Below are 24,894 nucleotides of genomic sequence, written 5' to 3'. Positions count from 1 at the left end.
CTATTTCCTAACTAGCAGGATTATTCAGTTTCCTCTTTTGTCAATCAAGATTTGTACCTTATGGTAAGTTTCTGCTGTTCCATGGAAGAACATCTGTGAATTCATGTCCAAAGATGTAGTCTATCCTCAGACCATTGGGTTTCAATGGAAACCCTTTTCATCAGAAGGTTTAATTCAAACTTCCAGTCAGTTATAGTGATTTTTGTCCATTGTATCTATGTTAGATAGTTCAAAATCCAATAAAACAGCTGTATCCAATTCCTGGCTGGCAATTATAAGAGGCATTTCTATAGAAACAAAGGAAAAACCAAAGGTAAAGAATTGAAGCAAATCATAGGTCCAGGCACAAATACTGAGGGAAGCCAGTGATTTCTAAACATGGGGTGGGGGGGGGTGTCAAACATCCTCAAATAACTTGAAAGCAGGCAGTGGTTTATTCTCTGCAGTTCCCTTCTCTGTTCTCTGTCTTAACAGAAGATTTCCTGCCCACCCGTGGACAAATTCAGTTCCTTAAAAAACTCAAAGATCATCAACCAGGTGGGAAATCAGACACCCAGGAGTACTCACCAATACTCACTATCTCTGACTAAGCTCGAAATTTTAGCATTGACAATTTTTTTTCTTGCCTTTTCAAAGGAGTCACAAGCTCTACAATAAAATCTTCATAAATGTAGATAATATGCAAGATGCATTTAGCACATGCCTGGCACATATAACAAATGTTAGTTATGAAGTCAGACTCAAAGAGGGTATACAAAGTATTTCCAAGTGGAAATCCTTGAACTACCACTGACTAGTTTTAATCAGGATATTAGTTGTTTAAAATATAAACAATTTGAGAAATAAAATAAAAATATTTCCAAAAGTTATGTCTACACTTCTGTTGGTAATGCAGCAAAAGAAAACTTTGCTTGAGGTTTAGACAACACTAGTCAGGTACCATGATGGAGGCCTGGGTTCTAGTTCCTGTCTGTCTGCTGCCAGTGAGTGCAGCTGAGATAGAACAAGTATCTCCATAGCTACATTGTGCAGCCCGAAATTGCCCTTGCCTGTAGCTCACTACTCATAGCTAAGAGGGGAACAGACACTGCAGCCTCCAAAATTCTAGTTTGAAATACGTTGCAGTACCCTCCTTCTCCATGCATCTCTGTCCCAAATGAATAAACTGGCTTCACAGCAAGCAGAAAACAGCAGCTCACCAATCACCCCCCTTTGCAGCCACATACAAACTCAAAAATGTACCCCCTTACCACCTGGTAGTGAAGTCAGTTCTAGCTTTAAAATTCTATCTAAAGTATCCTTCTCATTGTTTTCATCGTTGTAATGGTTTCTTTCTTTCTTTCTTTCTTTTTTTTTTTTTACAAATGATGTGTTCAGAATACCAAGGTTTCTGTAAGCTGGTTGAACTCTAGACACCAGAATTTGAGCTGTGCTCAAGAATTATTGAACTTATTTGGTTTAATACTTAATAACCTCTGTGCTGCCCACCATGTTATTAGAGTAAAAGCATAATAAGTTTACTTTGATGGTGAATTTTCCAAGTGGGTAGGATGAGAGAAAAAAGATATTAAAGGAAACACTGAAAATGTCTTCATTTATGCATTTATTAATGCCATATAAAATAATTTTGAAGGGATTAAGATGGGTAAAATGGTATTTTGCAACATAGCAAAGTAGGCTCTCACAGCTTGAGAGACATTTGTACTTTGATGCTGTCTTTCTGGGTGGTCTGTTCAGAAATGGGGCATCGTAAGTGTCACAGAACCATGTTAATTTTTTTTTTTTTTTGGCTTGACCCAGTCCTCTGGAAAGAGAACTTGAAATTACTTTCATTATGGTGTATTAGTTTTTAAAAGACTGTGGTTTTAACTTTTAATCTGAGGATTATCTCATAGATTAAAAATAAAATACTTCAGTTTTCTGTGAGCCCTATTTGGATCTTTAAATATAAAAGCAATTCCCTTTTTAAGTATATTCATGCCTCCCATCAAAATCAGTCAACACCAGAAATTATTTTCTAAAGCTGAAGCACAACACATATTTCAACTCCCACGTAATAACATTGCAAAATTTAGTAACATCTGCATATTTTCTATACTAATTGCAATGTTAATCTGAAGTTAATTATATGAACTGATTTTTTTCCAAGCACAATTTTCATGTATAACATTTAGTTTAATTGGTACTTTGAATAATAAATTGTTTTTCAGCTAAAGCATATTGTTTGATATTGCTAATGAAATGATTTTAATGTTCAACATAGCTATTATGAGGAATCTTATTTTGTCTTTTGTTTTTAAATATAATTCTCCATTGTAGTGCACTAATTAACCTGATAACTACTTTCCTTTTTTAAAATCTTCCATATAACAGTATATAAAAACATTGCAACATAGTGGCAATGATAAAGAGATAATCTTTTTATAATTCAGCTACATGTAAACTCTTGTATTGCAGCATATTGTTGTGCTAGTGTTTTTTAGTAATATTTTTGCATTCACCATTACTGAGTGATGGTGAGCACAGTTCCACACACTTAGTGGTCTGTCAGTCAGCAAACAGGATTGCCAATATTACCTTTAGATCATGGGTGAACCCCATAATGTCAGAGGGAGTGGCACAGTAACAAAGTCTACATCTCTGATGATTTAGACACGAAACAAGTATCATTTATATTCATTCAATTTAATATATATTTCTATGTGTGCTCAGTATGGATGCTGTCATCATGCTGAAAAAAGTAGAAAAAATAATTGAAAGATTCAATTCTTGCCCTGAGAGAAAGAGGTCACACTACTTGAGGTCAGGGAGGGAACTAACAAGACCCCATGAACAATTTTCTCCCAATTGTGTATTATGTGGTTTAATTCTACGCACTGTATGGTATCAATAGTTAGAGACTCTCAGAGATTAGAAGGAAAATTCAATGTAAGTTAAAATTATTTCAGGTGACCTTGTGATGGAGATGTGGGAATTGGATATTGAGATTGGACATTGAGAAATTGGTTAAAATTTGGAAATGTGGGTGAGAGATTTCTTGTGTGAGCAATCACATGAGCAAAGGCTCAGAAGCAAGAGGATTCATTGGGATGTTCAGAGAAAAGTAAGATCTCTTAGTCAACTCAGAGTTTATGCTGGGGAGCACTGGAGATCATGTTAGAGCTAGAACAAGCAGTCATAGAGAAGCAGGACTGCCAGGTCAAAGGATTTATAAAATAATAGTGAGCTGCTGGAGAGTTCTGAATGAAAATGTATGAGACCTCCACTGAATCTTATGGATATCTCTGAGTAAAGTTTTTATTTTCCTTACAAAAGGCTGATGTGAGAATAAGAAACTAGATAAGAAGTCATGGCCAAAGAAATACACAAATGTACAAGGACAAAAATATAAGGCCAAGCATTGTGGACAACAGAAAGTCTTATAAATGAGGATACATCTACCCTGGAAGGAACCCCTTTAAAATCTTCCTCTGGGGGAAAGAATTATTTCCAGGGTGCTAAATGATTATGAGTGAATATTCTAATGGAAATGTATCACTTAACCCAAATGGAGTGGCAGGGATTTGGACAAATCCTTGATATGATTACAGGTGAGTTTCATAAAAACAAACCTGTCATTGTTAGGAAGAATAGTCTAACACAGGGTGAAACCAGTTCAGATGGACCAGTTGAAAAAATGATGTTTATAAATAAAGTATGAATTGTTAGGGACATAGGCAAAGGTTGGTTGTAATTTTGTAGGCATTGAGAGGAATGAAACATGTGGAAAATAACTCAAAAATTGAAACATGTCAATGAAAGTTGGCTCCAAGATTCCAGACCTGAATAAAGAAGCAGGACAGAATTACATGTGTTAAAGAAAAAAGTTATAAATGAGGAATTCAGCATTTCCTCATTTGCTTTTCCTGATCCAGTAGAGTTTGATTAGAAAGAAAATTCACAGCACCTGGCCAGTGACCAACATATTCAATGTATGGAACCTCCACTAAATCTTAGGGAGATCTTTGAGTGAGGTTTATTTTTAATTTTGGCTTCTGGCCACATCAGGATTTTAGAATAACTTCTGACAGATGTGTTTACTTAGGAGATTTTCAATAATTGGTTCTCTATTTAGGTTTAAATGTTTGTAGAAATATGCTGAAACTTTGGCAGGTAAAACACTTTGGCATATGGAGATGGAAATCAGTGTTTTGGTATACGAATAGATTGCTTGTTTGATGAAGTGTTTTCTCCAAATTAGAGCTTTCTTCTTGTTAATTACATATTATCTTCTAATAAGGTCATGTCACTAAGACATGGGTTGTGACACTTATTGGTCAGAACTAAAATAGCAACCTGCAGTTTGAAAATGGCATATGAGATGTTTAACAATAAGAACTATTTAACATCCATTTACTTATTCATTCATTCATCCATTTATTCATTCACTTATCTAACATTTACTTTGAGAGAAATTATGGTAAATGCTTTGTATCCATTATTTGATTTCATGAGCAGATAATTCCATGATATATGTACTTTCATTATCCTCATTTTCTATATAAGAAAACTGTGGCCAGAGAGGTTAAAGCAACACAGATTATATAACGTTAATTAGGAATTAAGCAAAGGTTCCCTTGATTCTGAAACCCTTATTCTTAACTGCTACACTATGCTTGTCTCTTCTGGCTTCAGCAAGCAAACAAGGTGATTATAAATTTTATTGTCTTCAGTATTCTACCTACTGTCAGGTGAAGAAATAATGGTTCACCTATAAACTATGCCACTGAATATGAGAAACCTATTTTTCTCACATTTCTGACAATGGATGTCCTTACTTTTTGAGACAGACCCAATGAAGTAAGAAGTTAAATTTCTAGACGTTGCATATGATCAAAGCACAAATCTCTGATTACCTTGGTGAACTCATTGTAACTCAGATTCTCTATGAACACCTTAAACTTAAGTTGGGGATGTGGAAAATTATTTTGCAGTTGTTTTTGGAAAAAGGTATTAGCAAACAAAAAATCTGAGATGCCAAACAATATTAAAAAAATAATAAAACAGAAAAAACAAAATATACCTTTGAAAAATCTTCTATACAGTAAACAAAATTTAAAATAAATTTGACATATATATTCATGTGTGAATGACATTTGTGTATGCACCTATTTCTAACTGAGCTTGTTTCAATAATAGAAACAAAATGCATGCTAAAGAACTTAAATTTTACTTTTTCTTCACCTATAAAACTAATGGAAAATTGTTGTTTTTTTTGTTGTTGTTTTTTGTTCTTCTCACAGCTGAATTTTTATTCCTCTTGTGGGGTGTTTATCTCTGCTATGCAGTACGGACAGTCCCATCAGCATTTCATGAGCCACGCTATATGGCTGTTGCAGTTCACAATGAGCTCATTATCTCTGCTATATTCCATACAATTAGGCAAGTGATCTGTAGAGCTAGTAAATGTTTGATTTTTCTTATGTGTTGCTGTTTAATTTAAATAGCAAATTGGATAAGATGCATAATGGAAAGATTTAGGAAGAATTGTGTTTTATAAGTTGACTCATTTCTCTATCACAGAAATAACAAATTAATATTAAAAAATAACTACTGTTCTTAGTTCCTACTATTGTGTTGTTTATTACTTTCATTTATTTCGAAGGTTAGCTCAGTGTTAATAGAATACTTACGGGCATGTCATTGAATATTATTTATGATATGTAATACTTTTTGTTCTAAGTATATAAAGCAATACATGCATACATTACTGAGTACATGCATACATTACTGATATAGATAACTTGTCTGTGTGTTCATTCATGTTTAATAAACCCCTCCTGGAAGATGACTGGACTTTTTGTGCAATGGGGTTTTATGATCATCACATTTTAGCAATGACTTTCTGTAGTCAGAATGTTTTTTGATATCCCGCGTCTCTCTCGAGTTAATGAGTCCAAAAGAGAAAGGAAGTTGCTTATAATAATTAAACAAAATGAAATGTGCTCGACTTCTGAGAATTTTTATCTGACATATTTGAAAAAAATGAGAATGAAAAAAATGCTATAATTTGAAAAGCCACAAAAGATTCCACTCAATTGCTCAACATATATTAAAAGCCAGACCACTTTTAAGAATATAATTAGAAATTTAGACTTTTTATCTTTGCCCTTAGTGGAAAGATAGAGGTTTAATAATAGTGGGAATTAGGGCAGGAGGGTGTAGCTCTATGGATGTTTTACAGGACATTCTAATTTCACTTAGTAATAATATAAAATGACATCTTACACTTTTAGGAATAGAATGATGCCAGAGAGCAGTTGGGCCTTAGGTACGACCAACACTTTTTTAACTTGTAAGTAAGAAAAGGAGGTATTTATGGTCTGGAAACTCTATCAAGTAACAGGAATCAAATGATTTGGCTTCCTATGTTTGTTTGCACCTCTCCCAAGAGAGAAAGAAGAGAGTTGAAGAAGGAGGAAAGATGAGAAAGGAAACAGGAAATCATAAATAAGCAAAGAGAAAAATGCTGTCTCAATTCTACTCGAAGTTCCACGATCGCCTGCCCTGGGTCCAAAATGTGGTAGAGAGCGCTGATCACTGAGCCAGGGACTTTACATTTTCCCAGAGGCTCCTCCAAGAAAAGCTGCTTTTTCATTTGTTTCTGGATTATCAAATACATGTGTTTCCAGATCTAACAAGCATACTTCTCTAGAACATTTTTTAAGTTGTTATATTAACAAACCAACCAGAGAGTTATAAGCATATGAGAAGGCTTATTGGTTTAAATGTCTCCTCTTTGTCAAATGTGGCTATGTCCTATAAAGGATTTTCTACTTTGCCTTACAATTTGCTGCTAGATTTCTTAAAACCAAATTAATTTCTCAAGAACTTAAATCTCTTCAAAACAGTTGTCTAAATTTATCTGTCTTATTTTTGCCTTAAGATTTTCTCTGTTCCAATGTTATCATTAAATATGTTTTTTCAATGGATTCCTCTCAGCTGACCGAAGTCCTTTCAGAAGTAGATTAGGTAAATTATTTTCAATTAACTTTTAAAAGAGCTTACTAGTAAGACAATAAATAGTCATAAAATGATGAGGAAAACACTCCCTAATCCAACCACCCAAAGATAAGCACTGTCAACATATTAGTAATTTTACTTTTTGTTGTTTTTCTATGTATCTGCATACATAGGACACATTGCATTTGGTAGCACCTCTTAGGAATCTTACACTCTACCAAAATGTCATGCTGCAAGGAAGTCTATTTAACATTGTCTCACCTGCATTTTTCAAACTTAATTGACTCCAGAGTTCCCCTAATCCTTTATTGACATCTGATAACACCAGCCACACTCCAAAAATTAGTTTTAATACTGAACAGAGGTGACAGAAAACATGTTAAATAGTAGTTGAAAATAGCTTTCTTACTTTGCTCAATTCTCTCCTGCAGAGTCCCAAACAACCCATCATCCCTGTCAGAAGAACCATATAAATTATGAGCTGGAATTTATGTAGATACACGCTTTGATGGAATTGTTCATGGTGAACCTACTAAATTTAGTGTTGAATAGCATCCTCCAAAGATTGATTTTTTTCTAGACAACTGTGGTCCCCCACCAGTTTTGAAAGGAAAGGACTTTCAGTGGGAGCAGAGTGACCTGCCTTGACAGGCTTTGGCATTGTCTTAGACAAGCCTAAACAAACCAAACTTGACTTATATTTCTACATAGAACAGACTGGATTAGATTGTAGTATATTGACTTCAAAGAACCATATTATATATTAGATACTCTCCCATAGAAAATTAATTTGTATGACTATGAGTAAGGACTGAAGACAGTGTTACAGTTTAACACATTAAATCTACAAAGCACTGGTTGTAGAAGGATGAATAGGGAGCAGGTAATAGGCAGAAATAATTGAAGAAATAGAGTGTACACAATTTCTTATTTACACTAGGGCTGAATTCATATCTCTGGTTCCAACAGTGATAAAGTTCATGGATAATAAGCAATAATATAGCAACTTAAACAGCTAGATTCATTGGTAATCTTTTCCTGGAATGATATAATAGTGAGATTTCTAGCACTGACTATTCTCTGTCAGTAGGCCATATGTGTTCTTTTTGGTATGCTTAAATATAATTATAAATGCATATGTTTATATGTACATATGTAAAATATGATTACATATTATATACAGGATTAATTGTCATTCTTATCAAATTGTCAGACTGGTCAAAAATAAACTGAAAAGACTAAGTCCAAAAGGTAAATAATGCAGGAGGCATTTTGCCCAGTCTGTTCTAATCCTTTACTTATTTTTAGTACTAAGCATAAAGAAATCCTTTGGGGAAGTACAAAACTTTTAAACAGTTTGCTTTTATTCTTTACTTCAATTTTCAAATATTTCCATGCTCCTGACTTTTAGACCTATTTTTTTACAAGTTTAAACAACCTTTAAAAAATAAAACCTTTAAATCTGCTGTAAAATCCAGTTTTTCTTATGCTATTTCTAGTCAGAACTGCAAACTAAAAAAATCTGAACGTAATTAAAAGTTGATTAATTTAAGAATAATTGATGTCAGTATACTTCAAAATTATTTTGGGGGAAATTCACTGTTTTAACTTTAAAATATATGTAAAACAAATGTATAAATAGTCTTCTTTACAGATATTATCAGACAAATTTAAAGTTCATTTGTGTTGACATTTGAATAGGAATTCCCAGTACATGAGGATGTTTTTAAACTGTAAATCCCTCTCCTCTTCCAGTAACTGTCTGTTCCAGTACTGGCAATGACCCCAGCAGACTGGGATTATATTATTTTCCAAAGCACATTTTATATTGCTTCTATACCTCAATAGTATTCCTCAGAGACTGTAACTTGTTACTGAGTATAACGATCCTGTTTCAGAGCTGAAAAAAAAAAAAAAAAAAAACTCACCTGACCCATCATAGACCTTGCCAAAAGTATCTCATCCCTGAGCAAAGTGAATATTTGGTCATACTCAAGGCAGGTAGGTGTAAGGTCACTTTTCTCGCAAAACAGAAAAACTCATAATCCGCATAATTTCAGTTAAACTGATAATTTCAGTTATCTGTGAACTATCATAAGGAATTGCACTTCTGTGTATGTTTTAAGTCTGTTTTGTTTATGCTGCAGACATAATGGAAAATATTTCTACCATTTTGGGTAAATCCTAAACTTCCATTTTAGCTTGATGTTTTTTTTTCCAGGGGGAGGAGAAAGGAGTGGGCAAGATTGATGTAAAAATGGGAAAGAAACCCCTTAGATAGGTTTGTTTTAATGTTAATACTAATTTACTTAGTATATTTGTTATGAATATGATACAGATATAAAAATTAGTTTCACTTACCTTTATGTGTGTATATGTTTATTTCATGATTATTACGAGCACTTTCTCAGGAAATTGACTTTTCAAATTTGATTATGCAGAGACATCCTGCAGGGGAGGAGGAGGGAGAGGGAGCAAAGGGGGGGAGGGGGGAGCACAGGGGACTGAGGTGATGGTGCACAGGTGCATTGGTGAAGGAAACTCTTTGGGGACTACACCTGAGGGGGTGGGAGGAAGCAAATATTGTTTAAAAATGAACAATTATGTTAAAAAATTAATGTAGAAAAACCAAATTTGATTATGTATATTATTGAAACAAACTGCTAATTACCTAATTCTGAAAGCAGTAAAATCCCCTAATTAGTTTTCATGGATAAACAATGGGGAAAAATTAAAAGAAGGATGTGATTGCAGAGTGACCTTAATAAAAGCAGTACTTAGGTTTTAAGGATTCAATCTTACGAAGAAACTAAGTTTTAATTTGTACACATACCTGTTGATTTATGAAAATATTCAAAAACTGCTGCTACAGATCGCAGTACTGAATTCCACAGAGCTGTTTAGAACACAAATTTATAAATTCCTCACTAAGATAATATTTTAAATAGTATACATTCAATTATGTTGTTTTAAATAATTTGATGCTTTGTAACAACTAAAAATTTATTTTAAAAAATCCATTTTACAAACCGTTATTATATCATTGTTAATCAGTGAAACCTAGGAAAATGTCTTAGAAACAATAATACAGTTTCTTTAAAAAAAATAAATAAAACTGAGGAAAAGACTTTCCAAGTGTCATGGTATTTTAAGTAGAATTCTTTTTGGATCACTAACCAGTGAACTCTCATTGCAGATTTGTGCTTGCCTCAAGACTTCAGTCTGATTGGATGTTGATGCTGTATTTTGCACATACTCATTTGACTGTGACAGTCACCATAGGGTTGCTTTTGATTCCAAAGGTACTTCTCTTACATTACTTTTCCTCTTTCAAGGGAATTAATTTTTGAGAATAGAGTTGTTCCTCTTAAGAAAATAGCCAATAATAAAAGCAAAGGGAAGTTTAAAATTTACTTGACACTCAAAGATGTTTCTTAAACTCCCTCCTCAGTAAAGCAGATATCAGGTTCTGGGGGGATTTATTAAATTATATAATTTTAGATGCCTAAATTTGTACAAAACTCTTTATCAATTCCAGTCCTTTATCCAATCCAAAATATTTTGATGTCTAATTATCTTGGACTCAAGGAGGCCTTCATTGTAGTTATAACATCAAGATCCTTTTTTTTGTAAGATTTATTTATTTATACAAGAACTGTGATACAGTCAGAGGCACGGGAGGGTGAGAAAATTCACCAGAGACAGCGGGGAACAGAACAGGCAGACGGACCGAAGAAGACACTGCTGAGGGGAGCAGTGGGTGAGGCAGGAGGGGTCTGCCCCTCCACGTGGGTTTCTCCCTGGCTGGCTGGGAATCAAACCTGTGCTGCAGGGGTTTCAGACAGCTTCACAGTGCAGCGCTCAACCTGCTGCGCCACCGGGCAGGCCCCAGCAAGATCATTTTTAAAAAGAACAATCCTACTCTAAGAATCCTCTTGTTTGAAATCATATTTAGGGAAATATTGTGTTTTAAATATTCAGACGTTTTCTTATGTAAATAGAAATAATTATAGTATTGTACCTAGAAAATCTGGCTTAATAATGATAGATGCTGACAGAGACATACCTAGCAGCATCATGAAGTGGGAGAAGGGAATGGACAGGACTCAGAACACAAGAATTCTCAACATGTGCTGCACCCCAAACTGGCTATATAACATTAGCCAAGGTTTTGCGCCTCTGTGAGTTTCAATTTCCTCAACTATGACATGATAGCAATAAGAATGCTTGGAGTGAAATAAAATGATTTATTAAATTATAGCATTGTTGTTATTATTTTCTTATTTTCCTCTTTTGCACATCGGGAAAAAAGAATATATCTTTATCAATGTCACATATTCTAAAAGTAGCACACGTGAAACCAGAATTGTGATTTTTTGTATTTTATTCTAGGCTTTACCTCAACTCTCACAATTTACCAAAAACATTGAAACTCACCCAGATTGAAAAGGCCAAACTGTGGTAAACAGAGGAAAAATGTCTAATTTATTCCTTACTTGAATTATACCAAATAGAGTTTTCGTGGGTTAACCTGTTACTGCAACTATTTTCAACCACTTTTATACTTTACATAATTTGATAACACTCTTGTTAGATGGATACATACTCATTGTTCATTCATTCAGTAGTTGTTGTGCTCCAAATAAAAGTAAAATCATAAGGTTATAGACAGCTTTACATGGATGCTCATAGCATCATTATTTATAATAGCCACAAAGTGGAACAACCCAAATGCCTATCAGCTGTTAAATGTATAAACAAAATAAGGTCAGTCCATAGACTGGAATATTATTCATCAATAAAAAGAAATGAAGCAGAGCCTCCCTAATGGTGTAGGGGTTAAGTCTTAGCACTTTTACCACTATAACCTGAGTTCCATCTCTGGCCAGGAAACTAACCCACACATGGCGCAGCAGACCTCTCCTGTCTTACCTGCTGCTCCGATCAGCAGTGTATTTCAGTAGATCTGCCTGGTCTGCTCCTCACTTTTCTCTGGTGAATACTCTCACCCTCTGCCCCCCACACCTCTAGCTTACATCCCAGTTCCTCTACACAAAAATAAATTAAAAAAAAAAAATGAAGCACCGGTGCATGCTACAACTTGCACAAGCATTGGAAACATTGTGCAAGTCAAAGAATCCAGACACAGAAGGCTGCATATCACATGATTCCATACATGTGGAATGTCCAGAATAGGCCATCTATAGAGACAGAAAGTAGATGAGAGGCTGCTACCAGCGGCTGGGGCGAAGGGAAATGAAAGTGGCTGTTTGCTGGGTTCAGGGATTCTTCTTGGGATGATGAAAATATTCTAGAATTAGGTAGTGATGATAGTTCTACAACCTTGTGAATATACTAAAAAGCATTGAGTTCTACCATTTAAAGTTGAGAGTTTTGCTATGTATGAATTATATTTCAAAAAATAATTTGAAAAATGATTGCCCTCAGTAATTTGAACTTTGCTAAGCACTGTTCTTTATCCTGGAATAAGAATAATGAACTGTTAAAAAAAAATCTGTGTTTTCATAGTATTTATATTGTGGAGAAGGGGAGAGCGGAACAAAAGAGGTAAAGGAGAAAAATGTTCAAATAGTTTACTAGGAAGATACACTAAGAAAAATATTAGGCAGGAAGTAGACAATACCTGAGAAATAACTGCTTCTTCAACTGGTTATCATGTCCAACATGTTGCTTAAGAAAAGAAATTCCATTATTATAGTAACCTGCAGGTAGCTTAACCAGTAGCGTGTGAGGTTTTGAAAGATAGGTCTCAATCTTATTCATCTTTAAATTCGTGGCATAGGAGGGTCCCACAGACATAAGTAGGGAGTGAAAGGAAGATCCGTGAGTTTCTATGGTCTCTCACCCAGTAGCAATTTCAAAACACTCATTCTTACTTAGAGAATTGCTGTTTCACATTTTTCTCATAGTTTTTTCACCTGCCTTGCTGAGTATTACAATAGTTGATATTAAAATATCTCTATCTCTAGGGTGATTTTGAAAGGAATATCTAATCTAATGGCAACTGGGAGAAGAGAAACCAAGTTCTCTGAACTGTTCTCTCAGTTTTCGAAGGATAATCACTTGGTTTATAGGTTGAGTAAAGTTTGGCTGTATTGTTTTAAATTTCCCTGCTTTCCATCACTTATCTAATTCACTCTTCCTTACTTTTCCATTTAAAGAATAGAGATAGCAAGACTACATGAAACTGAAAAATATCAAAAGACCACATGAAGATAACCAAATATGTCAACATGTGAAGAAGGGGGAACTTGAGAATATTGATGAGCATGAAAAGAAATTATTTAATTGCAGTGAATTTGAACTTTAACATACTGTGTAGCCCAGCACTCTTTAGGATAAGGGGAACTGGGCTCCAGAAAGCTTCCAGGTCCTTTTTATGATCTCACTATCCACACAGTTGAGTCTGGAACTCAGAATTCTTTCTCCCTGAGTTTTGAAAATAGTTATTTTGAAGTGATGTGTAGTCGACTGAAAGCTCATGTTCCTGTGGTCAGGGTAGTTGTGCCCATAGGTAAAGTACAGACTTCCCCTATGTGAAGCAAAACAATAAACATGAGATAGGCAGCTGCTCAAAAGTCACTGCCATCCAGAAGCCAATGGATCTTAATTGCTGTTCTTAAAGAACATTTGTCTGGATTCTTCTAATTTTCATCTTCAAAATACAAATGCATCATGCTGGAAATGTGATATAAGTTCCCACTGGAAGCCTTGAAAAAAGACAGATGAAAACAGGAGTCATAGAGGAGGCCAAGTACTAATACTGCTCCGCTGAGAGCTCTGGCATATAAATGCAAAAACAGGAAGAAAAACAGTGATACAGCAGCACAACTTTTATAAAGAGCAGTGAATAAATTTCATCTAAGCTGAAATGATATTAACAGAGCATTTAGAAAATTATTGTGCTCTGTCTTACAGTGGATTAGTGTCTAGAACTCATATTTCTGTCTGTTGCAGTTTTCACATTCAAGCAATAACCCACGAGATGACATTGCTACTGAAGTATATGAAGATGAGCTCGACCTAGGCAGATCTGGATCCTACCTGAACAGCAGTATCAATTCAGCCTGGAGTGAGCACAGTTTGGATCCAGAGGACATACGGGTAATGCCAGTATTTCTTACCAATTTCAGAAAAGGCCCATTTGTACAGGCTAGCATATACATGTATTTATATGTGCACACTGTGCATAAGTGTTTTAGAGAGAGAAAGAGATAATGTGTGTGTGTGTGTGTATATAAACTAAAGAATCAAACGCAGCGTTACCCCAGTTCTAAGTCATATACTCACATTATAAATTAGAATGCAGTGGTATTTCAACTCTCTAGTAGTGTGGCCAACCTTGATAGTCTCCACTGACTCACTGGCCCTCATAATAATGAACTAGTTAGACATGTTCCGTAATATGGTCCATGACATGCTGCTATTGGAAAGGTAGGATAGATCCATGACAAGAAAGCCTGGATTTTTTAGTGTCATTTATGGCAGTATCTCAGCCTGTGGAGGATGGTGATGATTTCAGTAATTGATGATCTGTTGTTCCCTAACCCTAACCTAACATTAAGTATAACTTTGTCAGTGATTGTATGATGCTTCCTTTACTGTTCAGAGAGATGGTTCATCATATGTGTGTTTTGGTCTCCAGGCTCAGTTTGGTCTGCACAACTCACAAGTCAAAGTGCTTGCTCTGGGAAGCAAGGGTGGAATTTATGTGTTTAAACTCTCTGTGGAACAGAATGCAAAGTAACTGGAAAGGGAGAATGAATAGAAAGTTGATGCATACAGATGTCAAGAGGAGCTTAGAACAACTTCCCTAAAGAGCTCTAGCTTAATGGCATCCAGTTACATTTAGTTCTATTGTCAAGTGAATAAACTAAACTGCGTACCTCTTTGAATTTGCTCTTTTCTGGCAGGATGAGTTGAAGAAACTCTATGCCCAGTTGGAAATATATAAAAGGAAGAAGATGATCACAAATAACCCCCACCTCCAGAAAAAGCGGTGCTCAAAGAAGGGCTTGGGCCGTTCAATCATGAGGCGCATAACTGAGATTCCAGAGACAGTCAGCAGGCAGTGTTCCAAAGAGGACAAGGAAGTCACAGACCACAGTACTGCCAAAAGTACCGCGCTTGCCAGGAAGAATCCGCAAGAATCTTCAGGTAATACAGGGAAACCCAAGGAAGAGTCCCTGAAAAACCGAGTCTTCTCACTAAAGAAATCCCACAGCACTTATGATCATGTGATGGAGCAAACAGAAGAATCCAACAGCTTACCAACGGAGAGCCAAGAGGAGGAGGCTACGGAAAATTCCACATTGGAGTCTCTGTCTAGTAAAAAACTAACACAAAAACTGAAAGAAAATAGCGAGGCTGAGTCCACAGAGTCTGTGCCTTTGGTGTGTAAGTCAGCCAGTGCTCACAACCTCAGCTCGGAGAAGAAGCCTGTGCACCCACGAACATCCATGTTACAGAAGTCTCTCAGTGTGATAGCAAGTGCCAAGGAGAAGACTCTGGGATTAGCTGGGAAAACCCAAACCTCAGGAGTGGAAGAATGTGCTAAGTCCCAGAAACCTCTGCCAAGAGATAAAGAGACAAACAGAAAGTACTCATATTCAGATAACACAGAGACTAAAGATTCTGCCCCCCCAAACTCCAGTCATTTGGAGGAGCCAAGAAAACCTCAGAAATCTGGGATTATGAAGCAACAAAGGGTCAATCCCTCCACTGCCAACGCTGATATGAGCCCAGGCACCACCCAGAGGAAGGACAACTTTGACATAGAGGAAGTGTGCCCTTGGGAGGTTTATGACCTCACCGCTGGTCCTGTGCCTTCAGAATCCAAAGTTCAAAAACATGTCTCTATTGCGGCTTCTGAAATGGAGAAAAACCCAACTTTTTCCTTAAAGGAGAAATCTCATCACAAGCCTAAGGCAGCTGAACTATATCAGCAATCCAATCAGAAGAACATAGACAAGGCTGAGGTTTGCCCTTGGGAGAGCCAAGGTCAGTCCCTTTTTGAAGATGAGAAGCATTTGATTGCTAAGACTCAGGTTCCCCCAGGGAGAGCTAAAAATGAGAATGGCGCTCAACATTATGCAGCCAGTGTGTGTGCTGGGAAATATGAAGAACTGTCCCCCAAAGTTGTAGCATCAAAAGTAGAGAATGAAAATCTCAACCAAATAGGAGACCAGGAAAAAAAGACATCCTCCTCCGAGGAAAATGTGCCTGGCTCCTACAGCACGAGTAATAACTTTCAGCAACCGTTAATATCACGAGCTGAGGTATGTCCTTGGGAGTTTGAGACCCCAGATTAACCAAATGCTGAAACAAGTGTGACTTTACCTGCCTCTTCTATTTTAAGTGCAAATAAGGTAGTGAGACCTTGGAAAGAAAGGGTCTGGGATATTTTTAAAGTGTTGCATCCCCAGAAAGAAGAGGGGGCGGAAACCCAGAATTTGATATATGACACATGTGTTAGGATCAAAAATTCCCCAGGAGTATTTGTCAGTCATGGAAAATGTGAAAGGCATGGGCCAAATAGGGTAGGAGGGCAGAGCAGCTTCATCACAGAGAAGATTAGACTGGTCCGGAAGTCTTACTCCTGCTAATAATAGGAAAATCTACATTTTGTCATGTTTTGTGGGGAGTAGCTCTCAATGTCTGTTCCTGATCAACATTTGCCCCCCGGGACTTTGAAGATCCTAAGCAAGGCAAACCAGAAGACGCAGAAGAGGTATGAGATTGTGCAAAGAAGCAGGTGTAGATGTATATGACCGAAATTCTAAGTAGCTGACTGAAAGAACTTACTTTACCTATATAACCTTGATAGCACTGCTAACTTAATGCATCCAAAAAAATACCTTTTATATTAATGGTTGCTCTCATTTTCTTATAAATGTATGTTTCTGTACATTGTTGTGTCTCATATTCAAGCATTCCAGATTGTATAATTTTTGCAAATAACTTTGATATTATGTGACACAACTCATTTATGCAATCTGCAGCTACTCAATTGTTATTGCAGCTTTCAGAATACCTGCTATCTATCAACTTTAGTTGATTCTTGAAGTACAGTAATCTTTCTCTGGCTTGGGAAGCCATAACTGTTATGATAAAAACTTTTAGTTTGGGCTGTGGTTTATATATTGTGAATTTGGGTTTGACCATTATTTCACTCATGGTTTGTCATACTGTCTTATTCAGGGTTTTTATACAAGTTGGGTTATTTGTTTGCACTTCCCATTAGGACTCAGAAGCTTTATTAATATTGGAGAATAAGTGGTCCTACTTAGTCATATGTCTCAATAAGTTAAGGACAACTTATCTACTGTTTGTTTGAAGCAGAGACAGATAATATCTTTGTTCCAAATATTGTCCCTTTTAACTCTTTCAGTATTTCATAGTTGACAGCATCTCCTATGAAACTAACAGAAGAATGTACTGTGCATTACTATTCCCATTAGAAAGGGAAGACTCTAGAAATGACATGAGAATTATAGCAGTACTGCAGAGCCAGGGAATTTGCCTTTTGAAACAAAAAAGAAAGAAGGCTCATGAGAGCACTTTTAAGGGATTATTTTTTTAAAGAGAAAAATTACAATAGTGTCAAGATCATTATAATGGATATATTTTTATTACACATACTGAACATAGAATATTTACATTACCTTTAACTGTTTATTCCCATAAACTCTTCTTCATTGCTCCAGCATGGGCTAGAATTTGCTGGGCTCCAATCCCAAAGAGCTTTATAACCTGATTTATTCAAAGCCTATAAGTTGGTGTGAACACTCCATTCTCCCAGCATTGGGAAACTTACAATTCCTTTAAATTACCATTGTGAGCCACCTCACTTGAAATTTAAAACTTGAGGTTTATGTGCAATGTGAAACAGTCCCCAAAGCATATTTTATAAAACGGATTGCATTCCACATTGATCACTTGGCATGAAAATCCTAAGCTGCTGACTTTGCACTATTAATGTGCTCATGCAAAGAGATTCCATTTCAAAGCTTAGTCTCATTTCAAGATGAATGACTTGAAAATAGAACTCAGAATTTTCTTTCTCTCACACTAAATACTGAAGTATTAGTTGTTTATTTGGTCAGGACATTTCCAGCCTACGTAACTGTTTTTCATTTTATGAGCAGCAAGGAGAGTATGCTAGGAGGATAAAAGACAAGAAAAGGGGATCAGAAGGTGGCTAAAGGGCTGTTCTTAGAGAATAATCTCAGTGGAAAGAAAAATAAGAATTCTGCTTATTAGTCAATAAAATTTTCTCGACGATTTTTATTCAGGAGTAAATGAGCATGTCACCATTTTGAAAGCTGTGCATAAATCTTCCTCACCCATTTGCTTGCTTTGTGCATTACTCAGGTTGGTGGGGTAGGTTTGAAGAGATACAGAAGTATATATCTATACATATATATTTATAAACTTGGTTTGGAGTTTCTAGACCCACTTCCTTCTTTCATTTATGTGTGAGCTCTGATAGCACTTTATTCACCGTTTGAGAAATAAGAAGTCAAGCATCCGTGACTTTTTATTGCACTTCTAGATGACCCTGCTAGAGATGTGGCTTAAAGACAACTTGCCAAATTATACCTAATGACATTATTTAGTCCATAGATTTTTCTCCACCAGCATAAATCAGTGAGAGTGCCTAGGGTTGATCCTAAAGTTCCATTGCCATTAATGATCACCAAGTGAAGTTTAAATCTACAGTTAGTGAGTTTATTTTCCCAGATTGATAATAAGAACGTGAATAACCACTGTTCTGGTCACAAACATTTGCTAGGTTGTCCTTTCTCAATGCATGTGCAGGCTGCATCCTGTTCTTGTTTTTAAGTCAGGGTTTATAAATAAGTAGATTTATACCAATCTTAATAGAACTGTATATTTTATGCAAGAATTAAATGCTTCACGACTTGAATTATAACTCAACCCAGTGTAAACTTTGGTGGCAATATGGTTTTGAAACTCGACAGTTCTCTTGTATTTGCTTCCTAGGTTTCTGCATGCAAGTGATGACAGGTAGGACTGAAAAACACTGCCTTTTGACTTCTAGCATTTAGCACCTGAAAGTTGTAGAGTCAATAAAGCTATAAGTCTCTTCACTTAATCTGTGGTTCTTCTGAAACTATTATCTGAAATCTACAGCATCCCACCATGAAATATTTGGTAAATTTATGTTGTGATGTGTTGCAGCATGTACATAACTATAACTTCTCTGCAATAAAACATATTTATATGAAAGTGATTTGTGGGTTCATCTGTTAAAAATCAAATTTATTTCACCTAACCAATTTTATAAGGAATCCCATATATCTTTGACTTATGTACACTTATGCACATATATCCTCATATTGCCTATCCACAGGAATAGATGATTAGCTCAGTGTGGCTTCAAACATACAGGTAATCATTTGGAGTATGTAAAACCTATTACAATTAGTGGTTTTGATTTAATAAAGCTCTGCCCTTTAAATGGGAACTAACTCAGTTGCCTTTTTAAATTTACTCAACACACATGCCAGGCAATTTTTTTAAGCAATAATAATAAGCTTTAGATGAACAAGAGCTCCAACAACACACAGGAGAATCAGTCTTCCATATGCACAAAGGCAAAAGAAATATACTCTTAGTGTGAAGCATTTTTATTGAATTAGTGTGCATAGACAAAAAATTTCAAATATTAGTTTCCCAATAAAGCTCCCCACTATGAGCAAATGCCCAGCCAAAAAGAGTCATCCCAAAGTAGGGTCACTGAGGCCCAAAGCTTGCCACAAGTCTAAGGCATCTTCTGGTGGGAAACCACCAAAAAAAATAAAAGGTTTAGGCAAGTCCCAGAGAGCTGAGGCAGAAGGACAGAGAGAAAATGCAAAATATACCGCATCTAGATAATGACTGTCATTGTCTCTGCCAAGGACCAGGCGCAGCCTCCCCAGGTGTCTGTCATCTATGTGTCTCTTCCAAATTTCTACATGTCTTCCCTCCACATGTATCCTCTAAGTCCATCTTAGCAGGAGCAGGGTGCAAGTTGAAATCCAGAAAAGCAAGAGAACTGAAGCTCATATGTGTTCAGTTATATGCCAAGTATTCCTGCTAAGCTCCACCCCTAGCAACTCCTATTCAGAAAGTAAGGTTCATGGCATGCTGGGAGTTTTAGTCCTCAGCGTGAGAATTCTTCAGCCTGGAGATGGTGTGGAGTCTGAAAAACATCAGAGGGTAGTGTCCATTCAGGATGTCATTCATGGGCTCAGGGTTTGCTCATTATTGTTCCTCTAAGGCCTCTTCCCATGTCAGTAAAATGGAGTAACTTGTCACACAGTGTCAGGTGCCTTTTTTAAAAAAACAAACAAGGGAAGTTGAGGATGTGGGGAAAGGAGAAGGTCATTAGGGAGTCTACCAAGGAAAGGTATGCACAAGTGTCAGATTTAAGTTCTGCTTTTCCCTTTGAAAAGAAATAAGATTAGGTCTTCCTGGTACAATGAAGGAGACCCCTTTTTAGATAGAAGTTTATAAGAAATGTCTTTTTTAACAGAAATAAAGTGGCCTGCTCAAATGAGGACAGCAAATGATTAAATTTAGGCAAAGGTCTGTATTGCATAAGTCATATTCCTAGAAAGAAAAATAAGCTAAATATGCAACTAGAAGTTTCGTGACAGTTCTTACAGAGCATATTCCCATTTAATTTCAAACAGTACCAGAAAAGAGGGCAAAATGCCTCTTGATCATTCAAGAGAATGCTCAAAATTTTGCAGTTTTTCTCTTCTTTCATGCTACAAATCCCTTTAAATAGGATATGTGCTCTGGTTCACCCCATTTTGCTTTAGATTTTACAGCCATGTAAATTCGCCACATGTATGTTATTAAATTTTGGCTTTTTTCTCCTACTAATCTGATGTTAATCTGTTCATTCAGAAGAACCCAGAGGTGTGGAATGCATCCCAGCATCGGAATGAAGTCTTCTTTCCTCTGTGCTTACCTTAGAAATTTCCTTAATTCCGTTTTTGCATTAACTTCCAATTTAGTTACGTATATAGGAGAGGGAAAAATCATTTTCCTAAATTGGGAGTTACCAAGGAAAACCGAATAACTCCTTAAAATGGCCCAAGTCACTACCTTAGACACCATCTCTAGTTAAAGACAAACGAAGATGTTAGAGGTAGAGGGTGTCCAGTAAGAAAAGTTTATTCAAGCTAAGCTCAGTTCACAAGGGCATGGTTGTGTTTTCTTCCTTTTTTTTCTTACATTGTTGTTCATTTTTGTACAAAATTTGTTTCATCCTCCTCCAATGTAGGAGAAAGACACCCTTACAAGCAGAGATTTCCTTTATTAATGTGAATTCTCTTAGAAAAAGGTAGCGCCTGCTGTTTTCAGAGCTTCTCCTATGTCTGCTGTTTCTTAAAAATAACCAGCTTGGAAGAATTCATATGCCAAAGAGGCATATTTAGGGGTATCAAATTCTGCTCTCTCACACTCCTCTGAATCATCTGTTAAAATATGAACTCCTTAAGGGCAAAGATTTGTTTGTAATTTATCTATGTAATCCAAATTTCAAGCAATGTGCTGTGTTCTATAATCAATATTTGCCAAATTGAATTTTTTATTTCAATTATCTAACTACTCTTGAAAAGAAAGAGAAATTCTGAAGCTGGGTAAAAACTTACTACTAAAGTGATGAATACTAACTAGTCTTCCATCTACATCCTGGCAGTTCCTGGAAAGTTCACAGATTACAACTGAGCCATGTTAATGCTAACACGCCAACATTATAAGGTAAGTGTTGATTTGTAGCCATAAGGAAGGAGAAAACTAAAGATTTGTTGGTTAGAAATATAAAAAATATTTCTGTATGTCATAAAAAGTAAGAAATATTTTTATAGGGCTGAATGCATAGTCCCTCTGTTCAATCCAAATTAGCTCTCAGTATCTATGACTACTGAAAGCTAGGACAAAGCATTTTTGGAAGATCAAGTTTTAAATGAAGTTCTTTATAATCCCAAGAGATGATAGAAACAAGCATGCTAGGTATAAAACTCTATTTTAATGTTTGTGGACAATTAATCCAGAGAGGAATTAATCAATTTTGTATGACAAATGCTATTCTTTTAAACAATTTCCAGAATATAAACTTTATTCTCCTCTGGGGCTCAATCAAATGCCAATCTGGAGAGTAGACTATTGTTGCTAATTAGAAATAAAGTATAAGTAATGCATATTATGTACTACAATTTGATTTTTCACACTATCGTTTGTAATTTTCTCACTGTAGCATTAAAAGGATAGCATCTTTAAATTTAAAAATGGTGTAGTTTCCCTGAAATCTGATTCATTTTACAAATATTCTTTACATATTATTATTTTCCTATATGTTAAAAGAGTAAATCTTCTCACAAGTCCAAACATTGCACAAACGCACCATGGCCCTTTTGCATTTTATTTCTATAAGGGTTATTCCCTGCTGTTTCATAAAGTTGTATTTAGCTAAAGAAACTTTTTTTATTCTTCGATCCCAAGGGTTAGGTAAAATACTGGGAATGGAACAAAGATGATTCTATCAAGGGCTTGTGTCATGTCAGTGGTGAGTTTGGCTCTCTAAAGAATAAAATATTTGTAACGGAGTGCTGCTATAAGGAGGATGAAGTTAGGGTACATTTGTATTTTTCTTGAAATTTCTAGCTTCCAGTGGAAGTTGATGAAACTCACCTTCTGGACCATTTGGCAGGAACAGAACACAACAAACAGCTGCTATAACAACAGCAAGAATTTGAAAGAGATATTAAGCTATCTGAGGTTGGTTCTGATGGAGTCTTCAGGAAGTTTTGAGGGACAGGACATATGTCTAGGTAGCTTTCCTTTGTTCTTAAAGAAAATGGGTGTCTAGAGATAATAGAGCAGACAGTGAAAGTAGTGCTAATGGTAAGACCAAAAGGAAGACAGGGCAAATACTAGGCTAAAATTTGATGTTGACACATCAAAAAAGGGGGAAACATAATGTACTATGGTTGAGGACTCATGGTGCATGGGTGTGCTGTGAGCACAAATATCTGAGGAGGTGTATCCTAAGCCTCTGAATCACATACAATGTTGTATATCAACGTTACCTCAATAATAATAATAATAATTGGTACATGGTGATAATAAACATAAAATAGGTAAAAAGCTAGGTGGGCTTTTGTGTAACATTTAGATGATAAAAGCAAAATAATTGTATAATTTATCAACCAAGCCATTTTAAGAAAGAAAGGGGCATTATTAAGTATCCTGAAGCAGTAGCCAAAAATCAGGGCTTCTGGACAAACTGGAATATGTGATTACCCTAATATGTGATACCCTATTGATTTGAGACATGAAATAAACTTTGGGTTCCCAACACTTAATAAGCAGGAAGAAACCTGCTCCACTTCCAAGGCATTTATATTCCCCAAAGGCTTATGTGCCTGTGGCCAAGGAGAATCGTGGAAAAAAAGACTGATCAAAACTTAAAGCCAAAGGTTTTGAAGTACATTGGATGTGGAAGCTACTTCCAAGGAATTGAACCAGTTTCTATTCAAGAAGTATTCTCTCTGCTGTGTATAGAAAGGGGCCAGGGGGCTCTTAATACCTGTTCAGTGGGATTCCATTCCTGTCATGGACTGGTAACTTCTATGTGTTCTGCCACCCCACCCCAATCCCACATTCTTCTCCCTTCTGAATGGACAAACTTACCATGGTTATCCTTTTTAGTTTCACTATTGTTTCTTGAGTTATGTAGGAAGAGTTGGCAGTGATTTACCATTTTAGTTCAGAGAAACCAGGTGTGTGATGAAAGAAGCTGGATTGTTGTCGATTGCATTATTGTTACTGCTCACATACAGCTTTCTCTGTAAGAGCATTAAATACACATCCTTCTTCATTGGCTTTAACTTGCAAGGCCTTCATGGGGAGAACTCCCTTTGCACATTGATTTCAGTCTTGGCCTCTTCAAGCAGAGCCTGTGGTCCTGGCTTAATTGTTTTCTCTCTGCCTCCAGAACAGCATGTCCTAACTTGGCACTTCTCCTTTGGCCTAGATCTCAGAATAAAAAAGACATGTGGAGCAGAGCCAAGCAGAGCCCAGCAAAATCACAGCTGTTCCACAGTCAACATGTAATATGGACAAAATACAAAACTTTGTTTTTGTGAGCCACTGAAAACTTAGGGTTGTTTTGTTACCACTGCTTAACCTGGTAAATGTTGACTGGTACTGAAAGTCTGTTTACTTGACTGACCTAACTCCATCACCTTGGTCTTTGGTTTGAACTCATTGACCATGGCAGTATGTGAGGGAAGTGGGGGCATGGAGAGTACCATGATTAGAATAATTACTGAGAAACTACGTGGATTTTGACAATCAGAAACCAGTCTGTAATCTATCTTTTGAAGGGTCTATACCACGATTCCATTCTGCCTGCTGCTTGTGGCTTAAAAGTGAGTAGGAGGTCCTTTTTAAATATAGATTTTGAGTATACTCTTGGAGGGTATCAGCTTCTTCAGATATTGTGAAATCAGTGATACCTCTTTTTAAGTAAGCCTCCTAATGATGGGTTTGGGGTGCATGGAGAGTTGTAATTTTATAAGAGCACTTCAGGAAGAAAGAAATTACAGACTGAAGTAGTCGTTCTCTCACTATGAAATTTATACCACTATATAGGGAAATTTATTCCCCCATATAGGGAAATAAATGCTGAGGAATGAATTGAATTAACCGACTAATTTTAATTAATTTGCCTGCATTGCCACTCCCTCTTAAATAGCATTGCAGAAGGTGATGCACTGGGAAATAACTGCAAGGGAGTCATTCAATTGCCTAGATTTCTATTTTTCTGTTATATCCATTGGTTTGAGATCA

General features: G+C 36.1%; 1 protein-coding gene across 1 annotated transcript in view; it reads left to right on the top strand.

Moving 5' to 3' along the window:
- Window positions 1-16,334, top strand: part of GPR158 (G protein-coupled receptor 158) — a gene marked incomplete at both ends in the record, with an annotated part of 240,943 nt that extends 224,609 nt beyond the window's left edge. Inside the window, 4 exons of the mRNA XM_084254000.1 lie at window positions 5,283-5,421; window positions 10,199-10,304; window positions 13,981-14,127; window positions 14,937-16,334. Of these exons, the coding sequence (XP_084110126.1) occupies window positions 5,283-5,421; window positions 10,199-10,304; window positions 13,981-14,127; window positions 14,937-16,334 (1,790 nt within the window). The remainder of the gene's footprint in view (window positions 1-5,282; window positions 5,422-10,198; window positions 10,305-13,980; window positions 14,128-14,936) is intronic.
- Between the last annotated feature and the right edge of the window lie 8,560 nt (window positions 16,335-24,894).

Source organism: Talpa europaea (genome assembly GCF_964194135.1).
Source record: "Talpa europaea genome assembly, chromosome: 14".
Classification (NCBI taxonomy): Eukaryota; Metazoa; Chordata; class Mammalia; order Eulipotyphla; family Talpidae; genus Talpa; species Talpa europaea.
Note: the sequence above shows the minus strand (reverse complement) of the source record. Positions and strands in the feature narration are given on the sequence as shown.